Source organism: Somniosus microcephalus, unplaced genomic scaffold, assembly GCF_052327205.1.
Source record: "Somniosus microcephalus isolate GS21.2 unplaced genomic scaffold, FLI_Smic_1.0 unresolved_chr3, whole genome shotgun sequence".
Taxonomy (NCBI): domain Eukaryota; kingdom Metazoa; phylum Chordata; class Chondrichthyes; order Squaliformes; family Somniosidae; genus Somniosus; species Somniosus microcephalus.
Genome location: NW_028225181.1, coordinates 52,533,391 through 52,558,850, shown reverse-complemented (window position 1 = coordinate 52,558,850; position 25,460 = coordinate 52,533,391). Strand labels below are relative to the sequence as shown.

The window sequence follows — 25,460 nt, the reverse complement described above, 5'->3', positions numbered from 1 at the left end:
GGGAGGTACCCGGGATAGAGGGGAATACAGAACGGGGACAGAGAGTAACGGGAGATACCCGGGATAGAGGGGAATAAAGAACGGGGACAGAGAGTAAAGGGGGATACCCGGGATAGAGGGGAATATAGACCGGGGCAGAGAGTAACGGGAGATACCCGGGATAGTGGGGAATATAGAACACGGACAGCGAGTAAAGGGAGATACCCGGGATAGAGGGGAATATAGAACGGGGACAGAGAGTAAAGGGAGATACCCGGGATAGAGGGGAATAAAGAACGGGGACAGAGAGTAAAGGGAGATACCCGGAATAGAGTGGAATATAGAATGGGGACAGAGAGTGAAGGGATATACCCGGGATAGAGGGAATTATAGAATGGGGACAGTGAGTAAAGGGGAGATACCCGGGTTAGAGGGGAATATAGAATGGGGACAGAGGGTAAAGGGAGTTACCCGGGATAGAGGGGATATAGAACGGGGACAGAGAGTAATGGGTGATACCCATGATAGAGGGCAATATAGAGCAGGGACAGAGAGTAAAGAGAGATACCCGGGCTAGAGGGGAATATAGAACGGAGACAGAGAGTAAATGGAGATACCCGGGATAGAGGGGAATATAGAATGGGGACAGAGAGTAAAGGGAGATACCCAGAATAGAGGGGAATATAGAACGGGGACAGAGAGTAACGGGAGATACCCGGTATAGAGGGGAATATAGAACGGGGACAGAGAGTAAAGGGAGATACCCGGGATAGAGGGAAATATAGAACAGGGACAGAGAGTAAAGAGAGATACCCGGGATTGAGGGGAATATAGATCGGGAACAGAGAATAAAGGGAGATACCCAGGATAGAGGGGAATATAGAACGGGGACAGAGAGTAAAGTGAGATAAACGGGATGGAAGGGAATATAGAACAGGGACAGAGAGTAAAGGGAGATACCCGGGATAGAGGGGAATATAGAACATGGACAGAGAGTAAAGAGAGATACCCGGGATAGAGGGGAATATGGACCGGGGACAGAGAGTAAAGGGAGATACCCGGGATAGAGGGGAATATAGAACGGGGACAGAGAGTAAAGGGGGATACCCGGGATAGAGGGGAATAGAGAACGGGGACAGAGAGTAAAGGGAGATACCCAGGATAGAGGGGAATATAGAACGGGGACAGAGAGTAAAGGGAGATACCCGGGATGGAGGGGAATATAGAACGGGGACAGAGAGTAAAGGGAGATACTCGGGATAGAGGGGAATATAGAACAGGGACAGAGAGTAAAGAGAGATACCCGGGATAGAGGGGAATATAGAACGGGGTCAGAGAGTATAGGGAGATACCCGGGATAGAGGGGAATATAGAACGGGGACAGAGAGTAAACGGAGATACCCGGGATAGAGGGGAATATAGAACGGGACAGAGAGTAACGTTAGATACCCGGGATAGAGGGGAATATAGAACGTGGACAGAGAGTAAAGGGAGATACCAGGGATAGAGGGGAATATAGAACGGGGACAGAGAGTAAAGGGTGATACCTGGGATAGAGGGGAATATAGAACGGGGACAGAGAGTAAAGGGAGATATCTGGGATAGAGGGGAATATAGAACGGGGAGAGAGAGTAAAGGGAGATACCCGGAATAGAGGGGAATATAGAACGGGGACAGACAGTAAAGGGAGATACCCGGGATAGAGGGAAATATAGAACGGGGACAGTGAGTAAAGGGGAGATACCCGGGATAGAGGGGAATTTAGAACGGGGACAGAGAGTAAAGGGAGATATCTGGGATGGAGGGGAATATAGAACGGGGACAGAGAGTAAAGGGAGATACCCGGGATAGAGGGGAATATAGAACGGGGACAGAGAGTAAAGGGAGATACCCTGGATAGAGGGGAATATAGATCGGGGACAGTGAGTAAAGGGAGATACCCGGGATAGAGGGGAACATAGAACGGGGAAAGAGAGTAAAGGGAGATACCCGGGATAGAGGAGAAAATAGAACGGGGACAGTGAGTAAAGGGAGATACTCGGGATAGAGGGGAATATAGAATGGGGACAGAGAGTAAAGGGAGATACCCGGGATAGAGGGGAATATAGAACGGGGACAGAGAGTATAGGGGGATACCCAGGATAGAGGGGAATATAGAACGGGGACAGTGAGTAAAGGGAGATACCCGGGATAGAGGGGAATATAGAACGGGGACAGAGAGTAAAGGGAGATACCCGGGACAGAGGGGAATATAGAACGGGGACAGAGAGTATAGGGAGATACCCGGGATAGAGGGGAATATAGAACAGGGACAGAGAGTAAAGAGAGATACCCGGGATAGAGGGGAATATAGAACGGGGTCAGAGAGTATAGGGAGATACCCGGGATAGAGGGGAATTTTGAACGGGGACAGACAGTCAAGGGAGATACCCGGGATAGAGGGAAATATAGAACGGGGACAGTGAGTAAAGGGGAGATACCCGGGATAGAGGGGAATATAGAATGGGGACAGAGGGTAAAGGGAGATACCCGGGATAGAGGGGAATATAGAACAGGGACAGAGAGTAAAGAGAGATACCCGGGATAGAGGGGAATATAGAACGGGGACAGAGAGTAAAGGGAGATACCCGGGATAGAGGGGAATATAGAACGGGGACAGAGAGTAAAGGGAGATACCCGGGATAGAGGGGAATATAGGACGTGGACAGAGAGTAAAGGGAGATACCAGGGATAGAGGGGAATATAGAACGGGGACAGAGAGTAAAGGGTGATACCTGGGATAGAGGGGAATATAGAACGGGGACAGAGAGTAAAGGGAGATACCCGGGATAGAGGGGAATATAGAACGGGGACAGAGAGTAACGGGAGATACCCGGGATAGAGGGGAATATAGAACGGGGACAGAGAGTAAAGGGAGATACCCGGGATAGAGGGGAATATAGAACGGGGACAGAGAATAAAGGGTGATATCTAGGATAGAGGGGAATATACAACGGGGACAGAGAGTAAAGGGAGATATCTGGGATGGAGGGGAATATAGAACGGGGACAGAGAGTAAAGGGAGATACCCGGGATAGAGGGGAATATAGAACGGGGACAGAGAGTAAAGGGAGATACCCGGGATAGAGGGGAATATAGAACGGGGACAGAGAGTAAAGGGAGATACCCGGGACAGAGGGCAATATAGATCGGGGACAGATAGTAAAGGGAGATATCCGGGATGGAGGGGAATATACAACGGGGACAGAGAGTAAAGGGAGATACCCGGGATAGAGGGGAATATAGAACGGGGACAGAGAGTAAAGGGAGATACCCGGGATAGAGGGGAATATAGAACGGGGACAGAGAGTTACGGGAGATACCCGGGAGAGAGGGGAATATAGAACGGGGACAGAGAGTAAAGGGAGATACCCGGGATAGAGGGGAATATAGAACGGGGTAAGGGAGTAAAGGGAGATATCCAGGATAGAGGGGAATATACAACGGGGACAGAGAGTAAAGGGAGATACACGGGATAGATGGAAATATAGAACGGGGTCAGAGAGTAAAGGGAGATACCCAGGATAGAGGGGGATTTAGAACGGGGACAGAGAGTAAAGGGAGATACCCGGGATAGAGGGAATATAGAACGGGGACAGAGAGTAAAGGGAGATACCCGGGATAGAGGGGAATATAGAACGGGGACAGAGAGTAAAGGGAGATATCAGGGATATGGGCAACATAGAACGGGGACAGAGAGTAAAGGGAGGTACCCGGGATCGAGGGGAATATAGAACGGGGACAGAGAGTAAAGGGAGATACCCGGGAGAGAGGGAAATATAGAACGGCGACAGTGAGTAAAGGGAGATACCCGGGATAGAGGGAAATATAGAACGGGGACAGAGAGTAAAGGGAGGTACCCGGGATAGAGGGGAATATAGAACGGGGACAGAGAGTAAATTTAGATACCCGGGATAGAGGGGAATATAAAACGGGGTCAGAGAGTAAAGGGAGATTCCCGGGATAGAGGAGAAAATAGAACAGGGACAGAGAGTAAAGGGAGATACCCGGGATAGAGGGGAATATAGAACGGGGACAGAGAGTAAAGGGTGATACCCGGGATAAAGGGGAATATAGAACGGGGACAGAGAGTAATGGGAGATACCAGGGATAGAAGGGAATATAGAACGGGGACAGAGTGTAAAGGGAGATACCCGGGATAGAGGGGAATATAGAACAGGGACAGAGAGTAAAGAGAGATATCCGGGATAGAGGGGAATATAGATCGGGGACAGAGAGTAAAGGGAGATACCCAGGATAGAGGGGAATACAGAACAGGGACAGAGAGTAAAGAGAGATACCCGGGATAGAGGGGAATATAGAACGGGGACAGAGAGTAAAGGGAGATACCCAGGATAGAGGAGAAAATAGAACGGGGACAGTGAGTAAAGGGAGATACCCGGGATAGAGGGGAATATAGAACGGGGACAGAGAGTAAAGGGAGATACCCGGGATAGAGGGGAATATAGAACGGGGACAGAGAGTAAAGGGAGATATCCGGGATAGAGGGGAATATAGAACAGGGACAGAGAGTAAAGAGAGATACCCGGGATAGAGGGGAATATAGAACGGGGTCAGAGAGTATAGGGAGATACCCGGGATAGAGGGGAATATAGAACGGGGACAGAGAGTAAAGGGAGATACCCGGAATAGAGGGGAATATAGAACGGGGGCAGACAGTCGAGGGAGATACCCGGGATAGAGGGAAATATAGAACGGGGACAGATAGTAAAGGGAGATATCCGGGATGGAGGGGAATATACAACGGGGACAGAGAGTAAAGGGAGATACCCGGGATAGAGGGGAATATAGAACGGGGACAGAGAGTAATGGGTGATACCCATGATAGAGGGCAATATAGAGCAGGGACAGAGAGTAAAGAGAGATACCCGGGCTAGAGGGGAATATAGAACGGAGACAGAGAGTAAAGGGAGATACCCGGGATAGAGGGGAATATAGAATGGGGACAGAGAGTAAAGGGAGATACCCAGAATAGAGGGGAATATAGAACGGGGACAGAGAGTAACGGGAGATACCCGGTATAGAGGGGAATATAGAACGGGGACAGAGAGTAAAGGGAGATACCCGGGATAGAGGGGAATATAGAACAGGGACAGAGAGTAAAGAGAGATACCCGGGATTGAGGGGAATATAGATCGGGAACAGAGAATAAAGGGAGATACCCAGGATAGAGGGGAATATCGAACGGGGACAGAGAGTAAAGTGAGATAAACGGGATGGAAGGGAATATAGAACGGGGACAGAGAGTAAAGGGAGATACCCGGGATAGAGGGGAAAAAAGAACATGGACAGAGAGTAAAGAGAGATACCCGGGATAGAGGGGAATATAGACCGGGGACAGAGAGTAAAGGGAGATACCCGGGATAGAGGGGAATATAGAACGGGGACAGAGAGTAAAGGGGGATACCCGGGATAGAGGGGAATATAGAACGGGGACAGAGAGTAAAGGGAGATACCCAGGATAGAGGGGAATATAGAACGGGGACAGAGAGTAAAGGGAGATACCCGGGATGGAGGGGAATATAGAACAGGGACAGAGAGTAAAGAGAGATACCCGGGATAGAGGGGAATATAGAACAGGGACAGAGAGTAAAGAGAGATACCCGGGATAGAGGGGAATATAGAACGGGGTCAGAGAGTATAGGGAGATACCCGGGGTAGAGGGGAATATAGAACGGGGACAGAGAGTAAACGGAGATACCCGGGATAGAGGGGAATATGGAACGGGACAGAGAGTAACGTTAGATACCCGGGATAGAGGGGAATATAGAACGTGGACAGAGAGTAAAGGGAGATACCAGTGATAGAGGGGAATATAGAACGGGGACAGAGAGTAAAGGGTGATACCTGGGATAGAGGGGAATATAGAACGGGGACAGAGAGTAAAGGGAGATATCTGGGATAGAGGGGAATATAGAACGGGGACAGAGATTAAAGGGAGATACCCGGGATAGAGGGAAATATAGAACGGGGACAGTGAGTAAAGGGGAGATACCCGGGACAGAGGGGAATATAGAACGGGGACAGAGAGTAAAGGGAGATATCTGGGATGGAGGGGAATATAGAACGGGGACAGAGAGTAAAGGGAGATACCCGGGATAGAGGGGAATATAGAACGGGGACAGAGAGTAAAGGGTGATACCCAGGATAGAGGGGAATATAGATCGGGGACAGTGAGTAAAGGGAGATACCCGGGATAGAGGGGAACATAGAACGGGGAAAGAGAGTAAAGGGAGATACCCGGGATAGAGGAGAAAATAGAACGGGGACAGTGAGTAAAGGGAGATACCCTGGATAGAGGGGAATATAGAATGGGGACAGAGAGTAAAGGAAGATACCTGGGATAGAGGGGAATATAGAACGGGGACAGAGAGTATAGGGAGATACCCAGGATAGAGGGGAATATAGAACGGGGACAGTGAGTAAAGGGAGATACCCGGGATAGAGGGGAATATAGAACGGGGACAGAGAGTAAAGGGAGATACCCGGGATAGAGGGGAATATAGAACGGGGACAGAGAGTATAGGGAGATACCCGGGATAGAGGGGAATATAGAACAGGGACAGAGAGTAAAGAGAGATACCCGGGATAGAGGGGAATATGGAACGGGGTCAGAGAGTATAGGGAGATACCCGGGATAGAGGGGAATATAGAACGGGGACAGACAGTCAAGGGAGATACCCGGGATAGAGGGAAATATAGAACGGGGACAGTGAGTAAAGGGGAGATACCCGGGATAGAGGGGAATATAGAATGGGGACAGAGGGTAAAGGGAGATACCCGGGATAGAGGGGAATATAGAACAGGGACAGAGAGTAAAGAGAGATACCCGGGATAGAGGGGAATATAGAACGGGGACAGAGAGTAAAGGGAGATACCCGGGATAGAGGGGAATATAGAACGGGGACAGAGAGTAAAGGGAGATACCCTGGATAGAGGGGAATATAGAACGTGGACAGAGAGTAAAGGGAGATACCAGGGATAGAGGGGAATATAGAACGGGGACAGAGAGTAAAGGGTGATACCTGGGATAGAGGGGAATATAGAACGGGGACAGAGAGTAAAGGGAGATACCCGGGATAGAGGGGAATATAGAACGGGGACAGAGAGTAACGGGAGATAACCGGGATAGAGGGGAATATAGAACGGGGACAGAGAGTAAAGGGAGATACCCGGGATAGAGGGGAATATAGAACGGGGACAGAGAATAAAGGGTGATATCTAGGATAGAGGGGAATATACAACGGGGACAGAGAGTAAAGGGAGATAACTGGGATGGAGGGGAATATAGAACGGGGACAGAGAGTAAAGGGAGATACCCGGGATAGAGGGGAATATAGAACGGGGACAGAGAGCAAAGGGAGATACCCGGGATAGAGGGGAATATAGAACGGGGACAGAGAGTAAAGGGAGATACCCGGGACAGAGGGGAATATAGATCGGGGACAGATAGTAAAGGGAGATATCCGGGATGGAGGGGAATATACAACGGGGACAGAGAGTAAAGGGAGATACCCGGGATAGAGGGGAATATAGAACGGGGACAGAGAGTAAAGGGAGATACCCGGGATAGAGAGGAATATAGAACGGGGACAGAGAGTTAAGGGAGATACCCGGGAGAGAGGGGAATATAGAACGGGGACAGAGAGTAAAGGGAGATACCCGGGATAGAGGGGAATATAGAACGGGGTAAGGGAGTAAAGGGAGATACCCAGGATAGAGGGGAATATACAACGGGGACAGAGAGTAAAGGGTGATACCCGGGATAAAGGGGAATATAGAACGGGGACAGAGAGTAATGGGAGATACCCGGGATAGAAGGGAATATAGAACGGGGACAGAGAGTAAAGGGAGATACACGGGATAGAGGGGAATATAGAACAGGGACAGAGAGTAAAGAGAGATATCCGGGATAGAGTGGAATATAGATCGGGGACAGAGAGTAAAGGGAGATACCCAGGATAGAGGGGAATATAGAACAGGGACAGAGAGTAAAGAGAGATACCCGGGATAGAGGGGAATATAGAACGGGGACAGAGAGTAAAGGGAGATACCCAGGATAGAGGAGAAAATAGAACGGGGACAGTGAGTAAAGGGAGATACCCGGGATAGAGGGGAATATAGAACGGGGACAGAGAGTAAAGGGAGATACCCGGGATAGAGGGGAATATAGAACGGGGACAGAGAGTAAAGGGAGATACCCGGGATAGAGGGGAATACAGAACGTGGACAGAGAGTAAAGGGAGATACCAGGGATAGAGGGGAATATAGAACGGGGACAGAGAGTAAAGGGTGATACCTGGGATAGAGGGGAATATAGAACGGGGACAGAGAGTAAAGGGAGATACCCGGGATAGAGGGGAATATAGAACGGGGACCGAGAGTAACGGGAGATACCCGGGATAGAGGGGAATATAGAACGGGGACAGAGAGTAAAGGGAGATACCCGGGATAGAGGGGAATATAGAACGGGGACAGAGAATAAAGGGTGATATCTAGGATAGAGGGGAATATACAACGGGGACAGAGAGTAAAGGGAGATATCTGGGATGGAGGGGAATATAGAATGGGGACAGAGAGTAAAGGGAGATACCCGGGATAGAGGGGAATAAAGAACGGGGACAGAGTGTAAAGGGAAATACCCGGGATAGAGGGGAATATAGATCGGGGACATTGAGTAAAGGGAGATATCCGGGATAGAGGGGAACATAGAACGGGGAAAGAGAGTAAAGGGAGATACCCGGGATAGAGGGGAAAATAGAACGGGTACAGTGAGTAAAGGGAGATACCCGGGATAGAGGGGAATATAGAACGGGGACAGAGAGTAAAGGGAGATACCCGGGACAGAGGGGAATATAGATCGGGGACAGAGAGTAAAGGGAGATACCCAGGATAGAGGAGAAAATAGAACGGGGACAGTGAGTAAAGGGAGATACCCGGGATAGAGGGGAATATAGAACGGGGACAGAGAGTAAAGGGAGATACCCGGGATAGAGGGGAATATAGAACGGGGACAGAGAGTAAAGGGAGATATCCGGGATAGAGGGGAATATAGAACAGGGACAGAGAGTAAAGAGAGATACCCGGGATAGAGGGGAATATAGAACGGGGTCAGAGAGTATAGGGAGATACCCGGGATAGAGGGGAATATAGAACGGGGACAGAGAGTAAAGGGAGATACCCGGAATAGAGGGGAATATAGAACGGGGGCAGACAGTCAAGGGAGATACCCGGGATAGAGGGAAATATAGAACGGGGACAGTGAGTAAAGGGGAGATACCCGGGATAGAGGGGAATATAGAATGGGGACAGAGGGTAAAGGGAGATACCCGGGATAGAGGGGAATATAGAACAGGGACAGAGAGTAAAGAGAGATACCCGGGATAGAGGGGAATATAGAACGGGGACAGAGAGTAAAGGGAGATACCCGGGATAGAGGGGAATATAGAACGGGGACAGAGAGTAAAGGGAGATACCCGGGATAGAGGGGAATACAGAACGTGGACAGAGAGTAAAGGGAGATACCAGGGATAGAGGGGAATATAGAACGGGGACAGAGAGTAAAGGGAGATACCCGGGATAGAGGGGAATATAGAACGGGGACCGAGAGTAACGGGAGATACCCGGGATAGAGGGGAATATAGAACGGGGACAGAGAGTAAAGGGAGATACCCGGGATAGAGGGGAATATAGAACGGGGACAGAGAATAAAGGGTGATATCTAGGATAGAGGGGAATATACAACGGGGACAGAGAGTAAAGGGAGATATCTGGGATGGAGGGGAATATAGAACGGGGACAGAGAGTAAAGGGAGATACCCGGGATAGAGGGGAATAAAGAACGGGGACAGAGAGTAAAGGGAAATACCCGGGATAGAGGGGAATATAGATCGGGGACATTGAGTAAAGGGAGATACCCGGGATAGAGGGGAACATAGAACGGGGAAAGAGAGTAAAGGGAGATACCCGGGATAGAGGGGAAAATAGAACGGGTACAGTGAGTAAAGGGAGATACCCGGGATAGAGGGGAATATAGAACGGGGACAGAGAGTAAAGGGAGATACCCGGGACAGAGGGGAATATAGATCGGGGACAGATAGTAAAGGGAGATATCCGGGATGGAGGGGAATATACAACGGGGACAGAGAGTAAAGGGAGATACCCGGGATAGAGGGGAATATAGAACGGGGACAGAGAGTAAAGGGAGATACCCGGGATAGAGGGGAATATAGAACGGGGACAGAGAGTTACGGGAGATACCCGGGAGAGAGGGGAATATAGAACGGGGACAGAGAGTAAAGGGAGATACCCGGGATAGAGGGGAATATAGAACGGGGTAAGGGAGTAAAGAGAGATACCCAGGATAGAGAGGAATATACAACGGGGACAGAGAGTAAAGGGAGATACCGGGATAGAGGGGAATATAGAACGGGGTCAGAGAGTAAAGGGAGATATCCGGGATAGAGGGGAATAAAGAACGGGGACAGGGAGTAAAGGGAAATACCCGGGATAGAGGGGAATATAGATCGGGGACATTGAGTAAAGGGAGATACCCAGGATAGAGGGGAACATAGAACGGGGAAAGAGAGTAAAGGGAGATACCCGGGATAGAGGGGAAAATAGAACGGGTACAGTGAGTAAAGGGAGATACCCGGGACAGAGGGGAATATAGATCGGGGACAGATAGTAAAGGGAGATATCCGGGATGGAGGGGAATATACAACGGGGACAGAGAGTAAAGGGAGATACCCGGGATAGAGGGAATATAGAACGGGGACAGAGAGTAAAGGGAGATACCCGGGATAGAGGGGAATATAGAGCGGGGACAGAGAGTAAAGGGAGATACCCGGGATAGAGGGGAATATAGAAAGAGGACAGAGTAAAGGGAGATACCCGGGATAGAGGGGAATATAGAACGGGGACAGAGAGTAAAGGGAGATACCCGGGATAGAGGGGAATATAGAACGGGGACAGAGAGTAAAGGGAGATACCCAGGATAGAGGGGAATATAGAACGGGGACAGAGAGTAAAGGGAGATACCCGGGATAGAGGGGAATATAGAGAGGGGACAGAGAGTAAAGGTAGATACCCGGGATAGAGGGAAATATAGAACAGGGAGAGAGAGTAAAGGGAGATACCCGGGATAAAGGGAAATATAGAACGGGGACAGAGAGGAAAGGGAGATACCCGGGAGAGAGGGGAATATAGAACGGCGACAGAGTAAAGGGAGATACCAGGGATAGAGGGGAATATAGAACGGGGACAGAGAGTAAAGGGAGATACCAGGGACAGAGGGGAATATAGAACGGGGACAGAGAGTAAAGGGAGATACCAGGGATAGAGGGGAATATAGAACGGGGACAGAGAGTAAAGTGAGTTACCCGGGATAGAGGGGAATATAGAACGGGGACAGAGAGTAAAGGGAGATATCCGGGATAGATGGGAATATAGAACGTGGACAGAGAGTAAAGGGAGATACCCGGGGTAGAGGGGATTATAGAGCGGGGACAGAGAGTAAAGGGAGATACCCGTATAGAGGGGAATATAGAACGGGGACAGAGAGTAAAGGGAGATACCCGGGATAGAGGGGAATATAGAACGGGGACAGAGAGTAAAGGGAGATACCCGGGATAGAGGGGAATATAGAACGGGGACAGAGAGTAAAGGGAGATACCCGGGATAGAGGGGAATATAGAACGGGGACAGAGAGTAAAGGGTGATACCTGGGATAGAGGGGAATATAGAACGGGGACAGAGAGTAAAGGGAGATACCCGGGATAGAGGGGAATATAGAACGGGGACCGAGAGTAACGGGAGATACCCGGGATAGAGGGGAATATAGAACGGGGACAGAGAGTAAAGGGAGATACCCGGGATAGAGGGGAATACAGAACGGGGACAGAGAATAAAGGGTGATATCTAGGATAGAGGGGAATATACAACGGGGACAGAGAGTAAAGGGAGATATCTGGGATGGAGGGGAATATAGAACGGGGACAGAGAGTAAAGGGAGATACCCGGGATAGAGAGGAATAAAGAACGGGGACAGAGAGTAAAGGGAAATACCCGGGATAGAGGGGAATATAGATCGGGGACATTGAGTAAAGGGAGATACCCGGGATAGAGGTGAACATAGAACGGGGAAAGAGAGTAAAGGGAGATACCCGGGATAGAGGGGAAAATAGAACGGGTACAGTGAGTAAAGGGAGATACCCGGGATAGAGGGGAATATAGAACGGGGACAGAGAGTAAAGGGAGATACCCGGGACAGAGGGGAATATAGATCGGGGACAGATAGTAAAGGGAGATATCCGGGATGGAGGGGAATATACAACGGGGACAGAGAGTAAAGGGAGATACCCGGGATAGAGGGGAATATAGAACGGGGACAGAGAGTAAAGGGAGATACCCGGGATAGAGGGGAATATAGAACGGGGACAGAGAGTTACGGGAGATACCCGGGAGAGAGGGGAATATAGAACGGGGACAGAGAGTAAAGGGAGATACCCGGGATAGAGGGGAATATAGAACGGGGTAAGGGAGTAAAGAGAGATACCCAGGATAGAGAGGAATATACAACGGGGACAGAGAGTAAAGGGAGATACCGGGATAGAGGGGAATATAGAACGGGGTCAGAGAGTAAAGGGAGATACCCGGGATAGAGGGGAATAAAGAACGGGGACAGGGAGTAAAGGGAAATACCCGGGATAGAGGGGAATATAGATCGGGGACATTGAGTAAAGGGAGATACCCGGGATAGAGGGGAACATAGAACGGGGAAAGAGAGTAAAGGGAGATACCCGGGATAGAGGGGAATATAGAACGGGGACAGAGAGTAAAGGGAGATACCCGGGACAGAGGGGAATATAGATCGGGGACAGATAGTAAAGGGAGATATCCGGGATGGAGGGGAATATACAACGGGGACAGAGAGTAAAGGGAGATACCCGGGATAGAGGGAATATAGAACGGGGACAGAGAGTAAAGGGAGATACCCGGGATAGAGGGGAATATAGAGCGGGGACAGAGAGTAAAGGGAGATACCCGGGATAGAGGGGAATATAGAAAGAGGACAGAGAGTAAAGGGAGATACCCGGGATAGAGGGGAATATAGAACGGGGACAGAGAGTAAAGGGAGATACCCGGGATAGAGGGGAATATAGAACGGGGACAGAGAGTAAAGGGAGATACCCAGGATAGAGGGGAATATAGAACGGGGACAGAGAGTAAAGGGAGATACCCGGGATAGAGGGGAATATAGAGAGGGGACAGAGAGTAAAGGTAGATACCCGGGATAGAGGGAAATATAGAACAGGGAGAGAGAGTAAAGGGAGATACCCGGGATAGAGGGAAATATAGAACGGGGACAGAGAGGAAAGGGAGACACCCGGGAGAGAGGGGAATATAGAACGGCGACAGAGTAAAGGGAGATACCAGGGATAGAGGGGAATATAGAACGGGGACAGAGAGTAAAGGGAGATACCAGGGATAGAGGGGAATATAGAACGGGGACAGAGAGTAAAGGGAGATACCAGGGATAGAGGGGAATATAGAACGGGGACAGAGAGTAAAGTGAGTTACCCGGGATAGAGGGGAATATAGAACGCGGACAGAGAGTAAAGGGAGATATCCGGGATAGATGGGAATATAGAACGTGGACAGAGAGTAAAGGGAGATACCCGGGGTAGAGGGGATTATAGAGCGGGGACAGAGAGTAAAGGGAGATACCCGTATAGAGGGGAATATAGAACGGGGACAGAGAGTAAAGGGAGATACCCGGGATAGAGGGGAATATAGAACGGGGACAGAGAGTAAAGGGAGATACCCGGGATAGAGGGGAATATAGAACGGGGACAGAGAGTAAAGGGAGATACCCGGGATAGAGGGGATTATAGAGCGGGGACAGAGAGTAAAGGGAGATACCCGTATAGAGGGGAATATCGAACGGGGACAGAGAGTAAAGGGTGATACCCGGGATAGAGGGAAATATAGAATGGGGACAGAGAGTAAACGGAGATACCCGGGATAGAGGGGAATATAGAACGGGGACAGAGAGTAAAGGGAGATACCCGGGATAGAGGGAAATATAGAACGGGGACAGTGAGTAAAGGGAGATACCCGGGATAGAGGGGAATATAGAACGGGGACAGAGGGTAAAGGGAGATACCCGGGATAGAGGGGAATATAGAACGGGGACAGAGAGTAAAGGGAGATACCCGGGGTAGAGGGGAATATAGAACGGGGACAGAGAATAAAGGGAGATACCCGGGATGGAGCGGTATATAGAACGGGGGCAGAGAGTAAATGATGGGCCCCAGTTTCAGGTACTCTCTGCGGGTCACAGTCTAACCTAGAAACATAGAACGGTTACAGCACGGAAGAAGGCCATTCGCCCCGCCGAGCCCGTGCCGGCTCTCTGCAAGAGCACTTCAGGTAATCCCATTTTCCCGCCCTTTCCTCTTAGACCTGCATGCTTTTCTTCAGGTGCTTATCCGATGCCCTTCTGAAAGCGGTGATTGAATCTGCATCCACCACCCTTTCAGGCATTGCTTTCCAGATGCTATCCACTCGCTGAGTATTTTTTTTTCCAACGTCACCTTTGGTTCTTCTGCCAATCACCTTAAATCTGTGTCCTCTGGTTCTCGACCGCTCTTACAATGGGAACCGTTTCTCTCTGTCAACTCTGTCCAGACCCCTCATGATTTTGAATGCCTCTTTCAAATCTCCTCTCAATTTGTTCTACTCCAAGGAGAACAACGCCAGCTTCTCCAGTCTATCCACGTAACTGAAGTCCCTCATCCCTGGAAACAACCTCGTAATCTTTCCTGTACCCTCTCTAAGAGCTTCACATCCTTCCTAATGTACAGTGTCCTGAATTGGACACAAACTCCAGTTGTGGCCAAACGAGTGGTTTATACCAGTTCACCATAATGTCCAAGCTTTGTCCTGTATAACTCTATTGAGGAAGCCAATGATTTTGTAAGCTTTTTCAACCGCTTTTTCAATCTGTCCTGCCACCTTAAACGATTTGCATACATATACCCCTTGGTCTCTCTGTTCATGGACCGCCTTTAGGATTGTACCCTTTAGTTTATATTTGATCTACTCTTTCTTTCTACAAAAATGTATCACTTCGCACTTTTCTGCATTAAATGACATGTGCCACGTGTCCACCCATTCCACCAGCCTTTATATATCCTCTTGAAATCTCTCACCATCCTCCTCACTGCTCACTTTCCATCCAAGTTTGTGTCATTTGCAAATTTTGAAATTATGCCCTGTACACCCACATCCAAGTCATTAATGGCCCAGAAATTCGGGTCTCCGCGGGTGAGTACGCACGGGGTTCTCACGCGTGGGCCCGATGGAGGTGCCGGTTTCTTGCATGCACTGCGCATGCGGCGGGAAACCGGCACTTCCGTTCCTCTGAACGAAGGGGTTCAGAGGTTGAACGCGTGCGTGCGGGAGTCTGCGCTTGCGCTTTGAACTTACGTTGTTTTTCAGGTTTTTCTGTGAGGGTAAGTCTTTAGATTTTAGAAATGTAAAAACCAGGCGTAAGGCCTGCATTTTAAAAGGTAAGTGGTCAATTAATTAAAATTAAAACTTTTTTCCACATGTTTATTATTTTTAAATACTTTAAAGCAAGGTAAGTTTCGTTTTAGCCCCGTTTTAATATAAAATTATTTTAAAAAAATTTAAATTATTGTTTAAAATAGTTATTTAATGTAATTTATAGCTTATTTAAAAAGTGTGATGATTTTTTAAAATTTATTTGAAGGTTTACTACTATTTTGGGGCCATAGTATGTATAAGTTTTGACAGGTCTTCCTGTCACTACTTATGAATGGGCTTTTCCCTGCTCCGATTGGCTGCCCATGGCCCACGTGATCCCAGGGGGTGCATCGCACTAACTATGCCCCTGGGATACGCAAGCACAATGCGCCGGCAGCTGGGCCAGACCCCGGAGCGGAATTCCACAGGAGCCCACAGCTCAATGGCCGGCGCGCAAGGTTAGTGCAGGTCGGGGGCTTGCACCCACGGGGAGCCCCCGACCCGAATTTCTGGTCCAATATATATCAAGAAAAGCAATGGTCCTAGAACTGACATCTGGGGGACACCACTGTATACCTTCCTCCAGTCCGACAAACAACTGTTCACCACTACTCTCTGTTTCCTGTCACTGAGCCAATTTCATATCCATGCTCCCACTGTCCCTTTTATTCCATGGGCTTCAACTTTGCTGGCAAGACTATTATGTGGCACGTTGTTGAATGTCTTTTGGAAATCCATTTACACCACATCAACCGCATGGCCCTCATCAACCCTCTATGTTACCCCATTATAAATTTGATCAAGTTAGTTAAACACGATTGATCTTTAACACATCCATGCTGGCTTTCCTTAATTAATCCACACTTGTTCAAGTCACTGTTAATTTTGGCCCTGATTATTGTTTCTACAAGCTTCTCCAATAACGAGTATAAACTGAAATAACAACAGAAAATGCCGGAAAAACTCAGCAGGCCAGGCAACATCCATGGAGAGAAATTAGAATCGACGTTTCGGGTCGAAACCCTTTTTCAAAACTGGAAAGGAAATAAAATAGAACGAAGGCAGGGCTGCGATAGAACAAAAGAAGTAACAGAGACATTAAGAGGTATTCAAAACCAGACGAGATGGTAATAGGACAAGTGGAGACAAAAGCCGGCTAGGATTAGGTGTGAAGTGTACTGGCAGGATGAGACACAGCTGCCATGTGGGAGAGAGAAAAAAAAGGAAAGGCGGGTGGAAAGGGAAGACCCAAAACAAGGGCCCTATTACATTTTTAATTATATTTTTTTCTACGCCTTTGTTTTGGGTCTTCCCTTTCCCCCCCTCTATTTACTCTTTAAAGCCAGCCCATTGTTCAATTACAGTTTTGTATGCTAATCTTTGAATGCAGTTTACCTGGGCCAGATCCGTTCTCATCCCACTGAAATAGGACTTCCTCCAATTAATTAATTTAAAGCTAGATTGTTCCCTATCATTTTCCATATCTAATCTAAATCTTATGATAATATGATCACTGTTTGCTAAATATTCACGGACTGACACTTGCTCCACTTGACCTACCTCATTCCCCAGAACAAGATCCAACAATGTCTCCTTCCTCGTTGGATGGGAAACATACTGATTAAGAAAGTTCTCCTGAACACATTTCAGAAATTCTTCTCTATCTCTGCCCTTTACTATCCCAGTCTATATTAGGATAGCTGATATCCTCCAAAATTACTACTCTATATTTCTTGCATCTCACTATAATTACTCTGCAAAATTGGCTCCTCCATATTTTTACCAATAGTTGGTGGTCTATAGAATACACCTAGTAGTGTAATGGAACCTCTATTATTTCTTAACTCTAGCCATGTAGATTCTGTCCTTGACCCCACCAGGACATCCTCTCTCTCCAGCACTGCAACATTCTCCTTCACCACCTCCTATCTCTCCTTCCCTATCTTTCCTGATCATCTTATATCCAGGAATATATATTACGCAATCCTGCCCTTGTTTGAGCCAGGCCTCCGTTATTGCCACAACATCTTATTCCCATGTGGCTATTTGCGCCTGCAGCTCACCAACATTGTTTACTATGCTTTGTGCGTTCACATACATACATTGTAAACCTGTGTTAGACCATCCTGTGTTCTCTCTTATTCTGACCCCACCTGATATCTTACTGTTTATTAATTTAGCGTTATCCGTCTCTCACACACCTTTGTGTTTCTCCATTCTAATGTAACATCCTGTTTTCCATCCCCCTGACAAATTATTTTCAACCCTCCAAAACAGCACTAGCAAACCTCCCCGCGAGGATATTGGTACCGGCTCTGTTGAGGTGCAACCCGTCCGGCCTGTACAGGTCCCATATTCCCCAGGAAAGGGCTCAATGCCCCAGGAATCTGAAGCCGTCCCTCCTGCACCATCTCACCAGCAACGCATTCATCGACTCTATCCTCCTATTTCTATACTCGCGCGTGGCACCGGGAGTTATCCAAAGATTATTACATTTGAGCCAATCTAGTACCTCCTCTTTATCAATTTTAACCCATCCAGTATCTCCTCTACCTCCTCCTTCACTACGTCTATGGCAGCATCTTCTTCCTTGGTGAAGACAGATGCAAAGTACTCATTTAGCACCTTAGCCATGTCCTCTTCCTCCATGCGAAGTTCTCCTTTTTGGTCCCCAATTCGCCTCACCCCTTCTCTTACTACCGTTTTACTATTTATATGCCTATAGTAGACTTTAGGATGACCTTTTTTGTTAACTGACATTCTATTCTCATACCCTCTCGTTTCCCCTCTTATTTTGTTCTTCACTTCTCCTCTGAACTTTTTATATTTAGTCTGATTCTCAGAATTATGCTCGAACTCACATCAGTCATATGCGCTCTGTTTCTGCTTCATCTTACTCTCTTTCTCTTTCGTCATTCAGGGAGCGCTGATGTTAGTTGCCCTACCTTTCCCCCTAGTGGGAATGTACCTCGACTGTACTCGAACTATTTACTCTTTAAAGCCAGCCCATTGTTCAATTACAGTTTTGTATGCTAATCTTTGAATGCAGTTTACCTGGGCCAGATCCGTTCTCATCCCACTGAAATAGGGCTTCCTCCAATTAACTAATTTAAAGCTAGATTGTTCCCTATCATTTTCCATATCTAATCTAAATCTTATGATAAAATGATCACTGTTTGCTAAATATTCACGTATCGACACTTGCTCCACTTGACCTACCTCATTCCCCAGAACTAGATCCAACAATGTCTCCTTCTTCGTTGGATGGGAAACATACTGATTAAGAAAGTTCTCCTGAACAAATTTCAGAAATTCTTCTCTATCTCTGCCCTTTACTATCCCAGTCTATATTAGGATAGCTGAAATCCTCCAAAATTACTACTCTATATATCTTGCATCTCACTATAATTACTCTGCAAAATTGGCTCCTCCATATTTTTACCAATAGTTGGTGGTCTACAGAATACACCTAGTAGTGTAATGGACCCTCTATTATTTCTTAACTCTAGCCATGTAGATTCTGTCCTTGACCCCACCAGGACATCCTCTCTCTCCAGCACTGTAACATTCTCCTTCACCACCTCCTATCTTTCCTTCCCTATCTTTCCTGATCATCTTATATCCAGGAATATATATTACACAATCCTGCCCTTGTTTGAGCCAGGTCTCCGTTATTGCCACAACATCTTATTCCCATGTGGCTATTTGCGCCTGCAGCTCACCAACATTGTTTACTATGCTTTGTGCGTTCACATACATACATTGTAAACCTGTGTTAGACCATCCTGTGTTCTCTCTTATTCTGACCCCACCTGATATCTTACTGTTTATTAATTTAGCGTTATCCGTCTCTCACACACCTTTGTGTTTCTCCATTCTAATGTAACATCCTGTTTTCCATCCCCCTGACAAATTATTTTCAACCCTCCAAAACAGCACTAGCAAACCTCCCCGCGAGGATATTGGTACCGGCTCTGTTGAGGTGCAACCCGTCCGGCCTGTACAGGTCCCATATTCCCCAGAAAAGGGCTCAATGCCCCAGGAATCTGAAGCCGTCCCTCCTGCACCATCTCACCAGCAACGCATTCATCGACTCTATCCTCCTATTTCTATACTCGCGCGTGGCACCGGGAGTTATCCAAAGATTATTACATTTGAGCCAATCTAGTACCTCCTCTTTATCAATTTTAACCCATCCAGTATCTCCTCTACCTCCTCCTTCACTACATCTATGGCAGCATCTTCTTCCTTGGTGAAGACAGATGCAAAGTACTCATTTAGCACCTTAGCCATGTCCTCTTCCTCCATGCGAAGTTCTCCTTTTTGGTCCCCAATTCGCCTCACCCCTTCTCTTACTACCGTTTTACTATTTATATGCCTATAGTAGACTTTAGGATTACCTTTTTTGTTAACTGACATTCTATTCTCATACCCTCTCGTTTCCCCTCTTATTTTGTTCTTCACTTCTCCTCTGAACTTTTTATATTTAGTCTGATTCTCAGAATTATGCTCGAACTCACATCAGTCATATGCGCTCTGTTTCTGCTTCATCTTACTCTCTTTCTCTTTCGTCATTCAGGGAGCGCTGATGTTAGTTGCCCTACCTTTCCCCCTAGTGGGAATGTACCTCGACTGTACTCGAACTATTTACTCTTTAAAGCCAGCCCATTGTTCAATTACAGTTTTGTATGCTAATCTTTGAATGCAGTTTACCTGGGCCAGATCCGTTCTCATCCCACTGAAATAGGGCTTCCTCCAATTAACTAATTTAAAGCTAGATTGTTCCCTATCATTTTCCATATCTAATCTAAATCTTATGATAAAATGATCACTGTTTGCTAAATATTCACGTATCGACACTTGCTCCACTTGACCTACCTCATTCCCCAGAACAAGATCCAACAGTGTCTCCTTCTTCGTTGGATGGGAAACATACTGATTAAGAAAGTTCTCCTGAACAAATTTCAGAAATTCTTCTCTATCTCTGCCCTTTACTATCCCAGTCTATATTAGGATAGCTGAAATCCTCCAAAATTACTACTCTATATATCTTGCATCTCACTATAATTACTCTGCAAAATTGGCTCCTCCATATTTTTACCAATAGTTGGTGGTCTACAGAATACACCTAGTAGTGTAATGGACCCTCTATTATTTCTTAACTCTAGCCATGTAGATTCTGTCCTTGACCCCACCAGGACATCCTCTCTCTCCAGCACTGTAACATTCTCCTTCACCACCTCCTATCTTTCCTTCCCTATCTTTCCTGATCATCTTATATCCAGGAATATATATTACACAATCCTGCCCTTGTTTGAGCCAGGTCTCCGTTATTGCCACAACATCTTATTCCCATGTGGCTATTTGCGCCTGCAGCTCACCAACATTGTTTACTATGCTTTGTGCGTTCACATACATACATTGTAAACCTGTGTTAGACCATCCTGTGTTCTCTCTTATTCTGACCCCACCTGATATCTTACTGTTTATTAATTTAGCGTTATCCGTCTCTCACACACCTTTGTGTTTCTCCATTCTAATGTAACATCCTGTTTTCCATCCCCCTGACAAATTATTTTCAACCCTCCAAAACAGCACTAGCAAACCTCCCCGCGAGGATATTGGTACCGGCTCTGTTGAGGTGCAACCCGTCCGGCCTGTACAGGTCCCATATTCCCCAGAAAAGGGCTCAATGCCCCAGGAATCTGAAGCCGTCCCTCCTGCACCATCTCACCAGCAACGCATTCATCTACTCTATCCTCCTATTTATATACTCGCGCGTGGCACCGGGAGTTATCCAAAGATTATTACATTTGAGATCCTGCTTTATAACCTCATTCCAAGCTACCTAAAATCTGCCTGCAGGACCTCATTCCTCTTCCTACCTATGTTGTCCGTACCAATATGAAGCATGACTTCTGGCTGTTCATCCTCCCCCCTCAGAATGTTCTGCAGCCACTCGGTGATACCCTTAACCCTGGCACCAGGGAGGTAACATACCATCCTGGAATCACATCTGCAACCGCAAAAACGCCTTTCTGCTCGCCTAACATGAATCGCCGGCAACTATTGCTTTCACTATCTTCCTCTGCCCTCCCACCCCACAACCCGCCCCCCCCCCACTGTACAGCTGAGATGCCCATGGTGCCATGGAATTGGCTCCTGCTGTACTCCCCAGTGGAACCATCCTCCTCTTCTGTCTGGCATTCACCCAATCCGTCTCTGCCTGTGCACTCTTTAGCTGCGGGGTGACCACCTCCTGAAACGTGCTATCCACGTAGCTCTCAGCCTCGCAGCTGCACCACATTGACGCCAGCAGCTGCTCAAGCTCCGAAACCTGGAGTGCGAGCTCCTCCAGCTGATGACACAACCTGCACACATTGTGACCTCCGACGTAAGGGGTGTTCTACGCGGAGTGAACACACGAAAGGCTGCTGGACCGGATAGCATCCATGGACGGGTACTCAAGGAATGTGATCAGCAGGCTGATGTCTTCACCGCCATCTTCAATCTGTCACTGGCCCAGGCAGTAGTCCCTACATGCTTCAAGACCGCTACCATTATTCCTGTGCCAAAACAAACGGCTGTGACATGCCTGAACGACTATCGACCTGTCGCACTCACACCCATCATAATGAAGAGTTTCGAGAGACTGGTCCTGGCTCACATCAAAGCCAGTGTTCCCGCCTCTCTTGACCAAAACCAGTTTGCCTATCGTGCAAACAGTTCAACGGAGGATGCAATCACAACTGCTCTACACTCGGCACTGAATCACTTCGATGGTAAGGAGACCTACATCAGAATGCTGTTCATAGACTACAGCTCAGCATTCAACACTATCATCCCCAACAAGCTGGCCACCAAACTCCAAACTCTTGGCCTGAACACTTCCCTCTGCAACTGGACCCTGGACTTCCTAACAACAGACCCCAGTCTGTCAAATTAGGTAACCACACCTCCCCCCCGCTGACCCTGAACACGGGGGCCCCACAAGGATGTGTGCTGAGCCCCCTCCTTTACTCCCTCTTCACCCACGACTGTGTGGCTGTTCATGGTTCCAACACCATCATCAAGTTTGCGGATGATGCCACGGTAGTAGGCCAGATCACCAACAACGATGAGTCAGCCTACAGGGAGGAGGTCCAGCATCTCGTGAAGTGGTGCGCCGATAACAACCTGGCCCTTAACATCAAGAAAACCAAAGAAATCATTGTGGACTTCAGGAAGTCTAAAGGCGGAAGTCACACCCCCATCCACATCAATGGGGCTGTGGTGGAAAGGGTGGACAGCTTTAAGTTCCTCGGAGTCCACATCACGGAAGACCTCTCCTGGTCCCTCAATACCTCCCCTCTGATGAAGGCGGCCCAGCAGCGCCTATATTTCCTAAGGAGACTGAAGGGATGTAACCTGTCACCCCTGATCCTCTCTAACTTTTACCGCTGCACAATAGAGAGCATCCTGACAAACTGTATCACAGTATGGTATGGCAGCTGTAGCTACTATGACTGGAAAGCCCTGCAGCGGGTAGTCAAAACTGCCCAACGCATTACCGGCACCCGGCTACCGACCATAGAGCACATATACCAGAAACGCTGTTTACGGAGGTCACGGTCCATCATCAAAGACCCTACCCACCCCAGCCACAGTCTGTTCACCCTCCTGCCATCTGGGAGACGATACAGATGCATTCGCACCCGTACGACCAGATTTAGGAACAGCTTCTTTCCCAGGGCTGTCAGCCTACTGAACTCCACAAATAAACTCTAAAGCCTGCACATCTGCCAATGCACTTTATTATGGTTATGTTTATGTTAATGTATTACAAGCCAAATGTATATTGAATGTTTAAATGTCTTAATCTAAAAGTACACTCTCGGGAGCCGCAAGCCTACATTTCGTTGTACTGCACTTGTGCACTAACAATGACAATAAAAGTTGATTTGATTTGATTTTGATTTGATTTTGGGAAGCACCCTGGATTAACCACATGGGACAGAATGCGCATTCCACGGGATTGACCTGCCCTGCCATGCCGCTGTTTATTCAACTATTAACTAATTTACAGAAAATTAAGAATAATGAGTACCTAATTCAGGTTATTAATATGTTGTAAAAAGTTACTAATTTAATATAGTATTAACTGTTACTAATTTAATGTAGTATCAACTGTTACTAATTTAATATAGTATTAATTGTTACTACTTTAATATAGTTTTAACAGTTACTAATTTAATACAGTATTAAAAGTAACTAATTAAATGGAGTATTAACTGTTACTAATTTAACATATTATTATTATTAACAGTTACTAATTTAACATAGTACTAACAATTACTGATCTCCAAGCTCATGCTCTAACACTAACCAGCAATTTATCCCCGGGCCCTAACTGGAAGAGCAAAAACACGGTGTGACCTTTCCCAACCAGTCAGTTCCCAGTCTTTGTGTCAGTTAATAAGAGCCATCAGTTCAGGGGCTGACTCTGTGATTGTTGTTCCAGTTCTGGTGGATGGCAGATTCCCGGGACTGAGGTTCCAAACTGTCACTGCTCCACAAGCTCCCCAGGCTGGTTAAATGGTAATTTCAGGCTTTATAATCTCAGATTTACATTCACTGTCCAGCACTGTTCACTCGGTTACATTCTTCAATCAATATTTACAAACCTCGTTTCAGGTGCCCATCCCACCGTGGGACAGGGAGAAGTGGAGAGGACAGTTTGTTTTACCGGGGGTGGAAATCCCTGTCACAGGACCCTGGAGATAAAGATCAGAAACTGCACCGGTTACATCGTTTATGAGTTGAAGCCGGCACCCGGGTGTTTCTTTGCTTATTGCACAGGTACAGGGGGGGAGGGCAAAAGTCAGGAACTAGGGGGTGGAGGGAGAATGTCAGGAACTCTGGAGGCAAATGTCAGGAATTCGGGGGACAAAGGTCACAAATTCAGGGGTGCAAAGTTCAGGTACTGGGAGAGGGCAAAGGGCAGGAATTCGGCGGGTGGAAAGGTCAGTAACTCGTGCGGGCAAAGGTCACGAACTCGGGTGGGGAAAGGTCAGGAATTCGGGGGTGCAAAGGTCAGGAATTCGGTGGTGCAAAGTTTAGGAAATCGAGGTGGCAAAGGCCTAGAACTCGGGGGGGGGCAAAGGTCAGGAACTAGGGGGGCAAAGGTCAGGAACTAAGGGGGGCAAAGTTCAGGAATTTGTGGCGCAAAGGTCAGGAATTCAGGGAGAAAATGTCAGGAATTCTCGGGAAAGGCCAAGAACTCATGGAGGGGCAACGTTCAGGAACTCAGGCTGGAGATAAGGTCAGAAACACCGTGTGGGCAAAGTTCAGGAAATCGATGGGGGGGCAAAGGTAAGGAACTCAGTGGGGGGGGCAGAGAAGTTCACGAATTTGGGAGGGGCTGGTGGGAGGGAAGGTTAGGAACTTGGGCAGGGGGAGATGTTCAGGAACTCGGGAGACGGGAGAGAAGTACAGGAACTTAGTGGGGGTTGGGGGATGAGGCCAATGAAGGTCAGGATCTTTGTCAGGTGGAGGAGATCAGGGTCGTTGAGATGGGGGGTAGGTCAGGAGCTTTGGCTGGGGTGAGAATGTCAGGAAATTGGGCGAGGGTGACAAGGAGGTAAGGAACATGTTTGCGGGTTGGATAAGGTCTTAACCCGCTTGGGTGAGCCCGGCCTGTTCCAAGTGAGCTCTGTTCAGCCTGGAGTAGGCAGTTAGAATGGCTCGAATTACAATTTGCAACGTAACTCGACAGGGAGGATCTAATTACACATTCCAGAGACACTGCTGGTGAGTCTTGTCCTCCAAGGGGACCAATGAGCAATCAGGACTTGTCCTCCAAGGGGACCAATCAGAGCTTTTGGTGTTGC

At 47.8% G+C, this 25,460-nt stretch overlaps 1 protein-coding gene and 1 long non-coding RNA gene across 2 annotated transcripts in view; both read left to right on the top strand.

Annotated features, from left to right (window-relative positions):
• LOC147091441 (uncharacterized) overlaps positions 1-25,460 on the top strand; it is a 347,011-nt gene that overhangs the window by 61,957 nt on the left and 259,594 nt on the right. The window lies entirely within an intron of this gene.
• The window catches only part of LOC147091447 (uncharacterized), a 32,244-nt gene continuing 26,408 nt past the window's right edge, over positions 19,625-25,460 (top strand). Inside the window, exons 1-3 of the mRNA XM_085976450.1 lie at positions 19,625-19,758; positions 24,092-24,168; positions 24,265-24,429. Coding sequence (XP_085832576.1) covers positions 19,625-19,758; positions 24,092-24,168; positions 24,265-24,429 — 376 coding nt within the window. The remainder of the gene's footprint in view (positions 19,759-24,091; positions 24,169-24,264; positions 24,430-25,460) is intronic.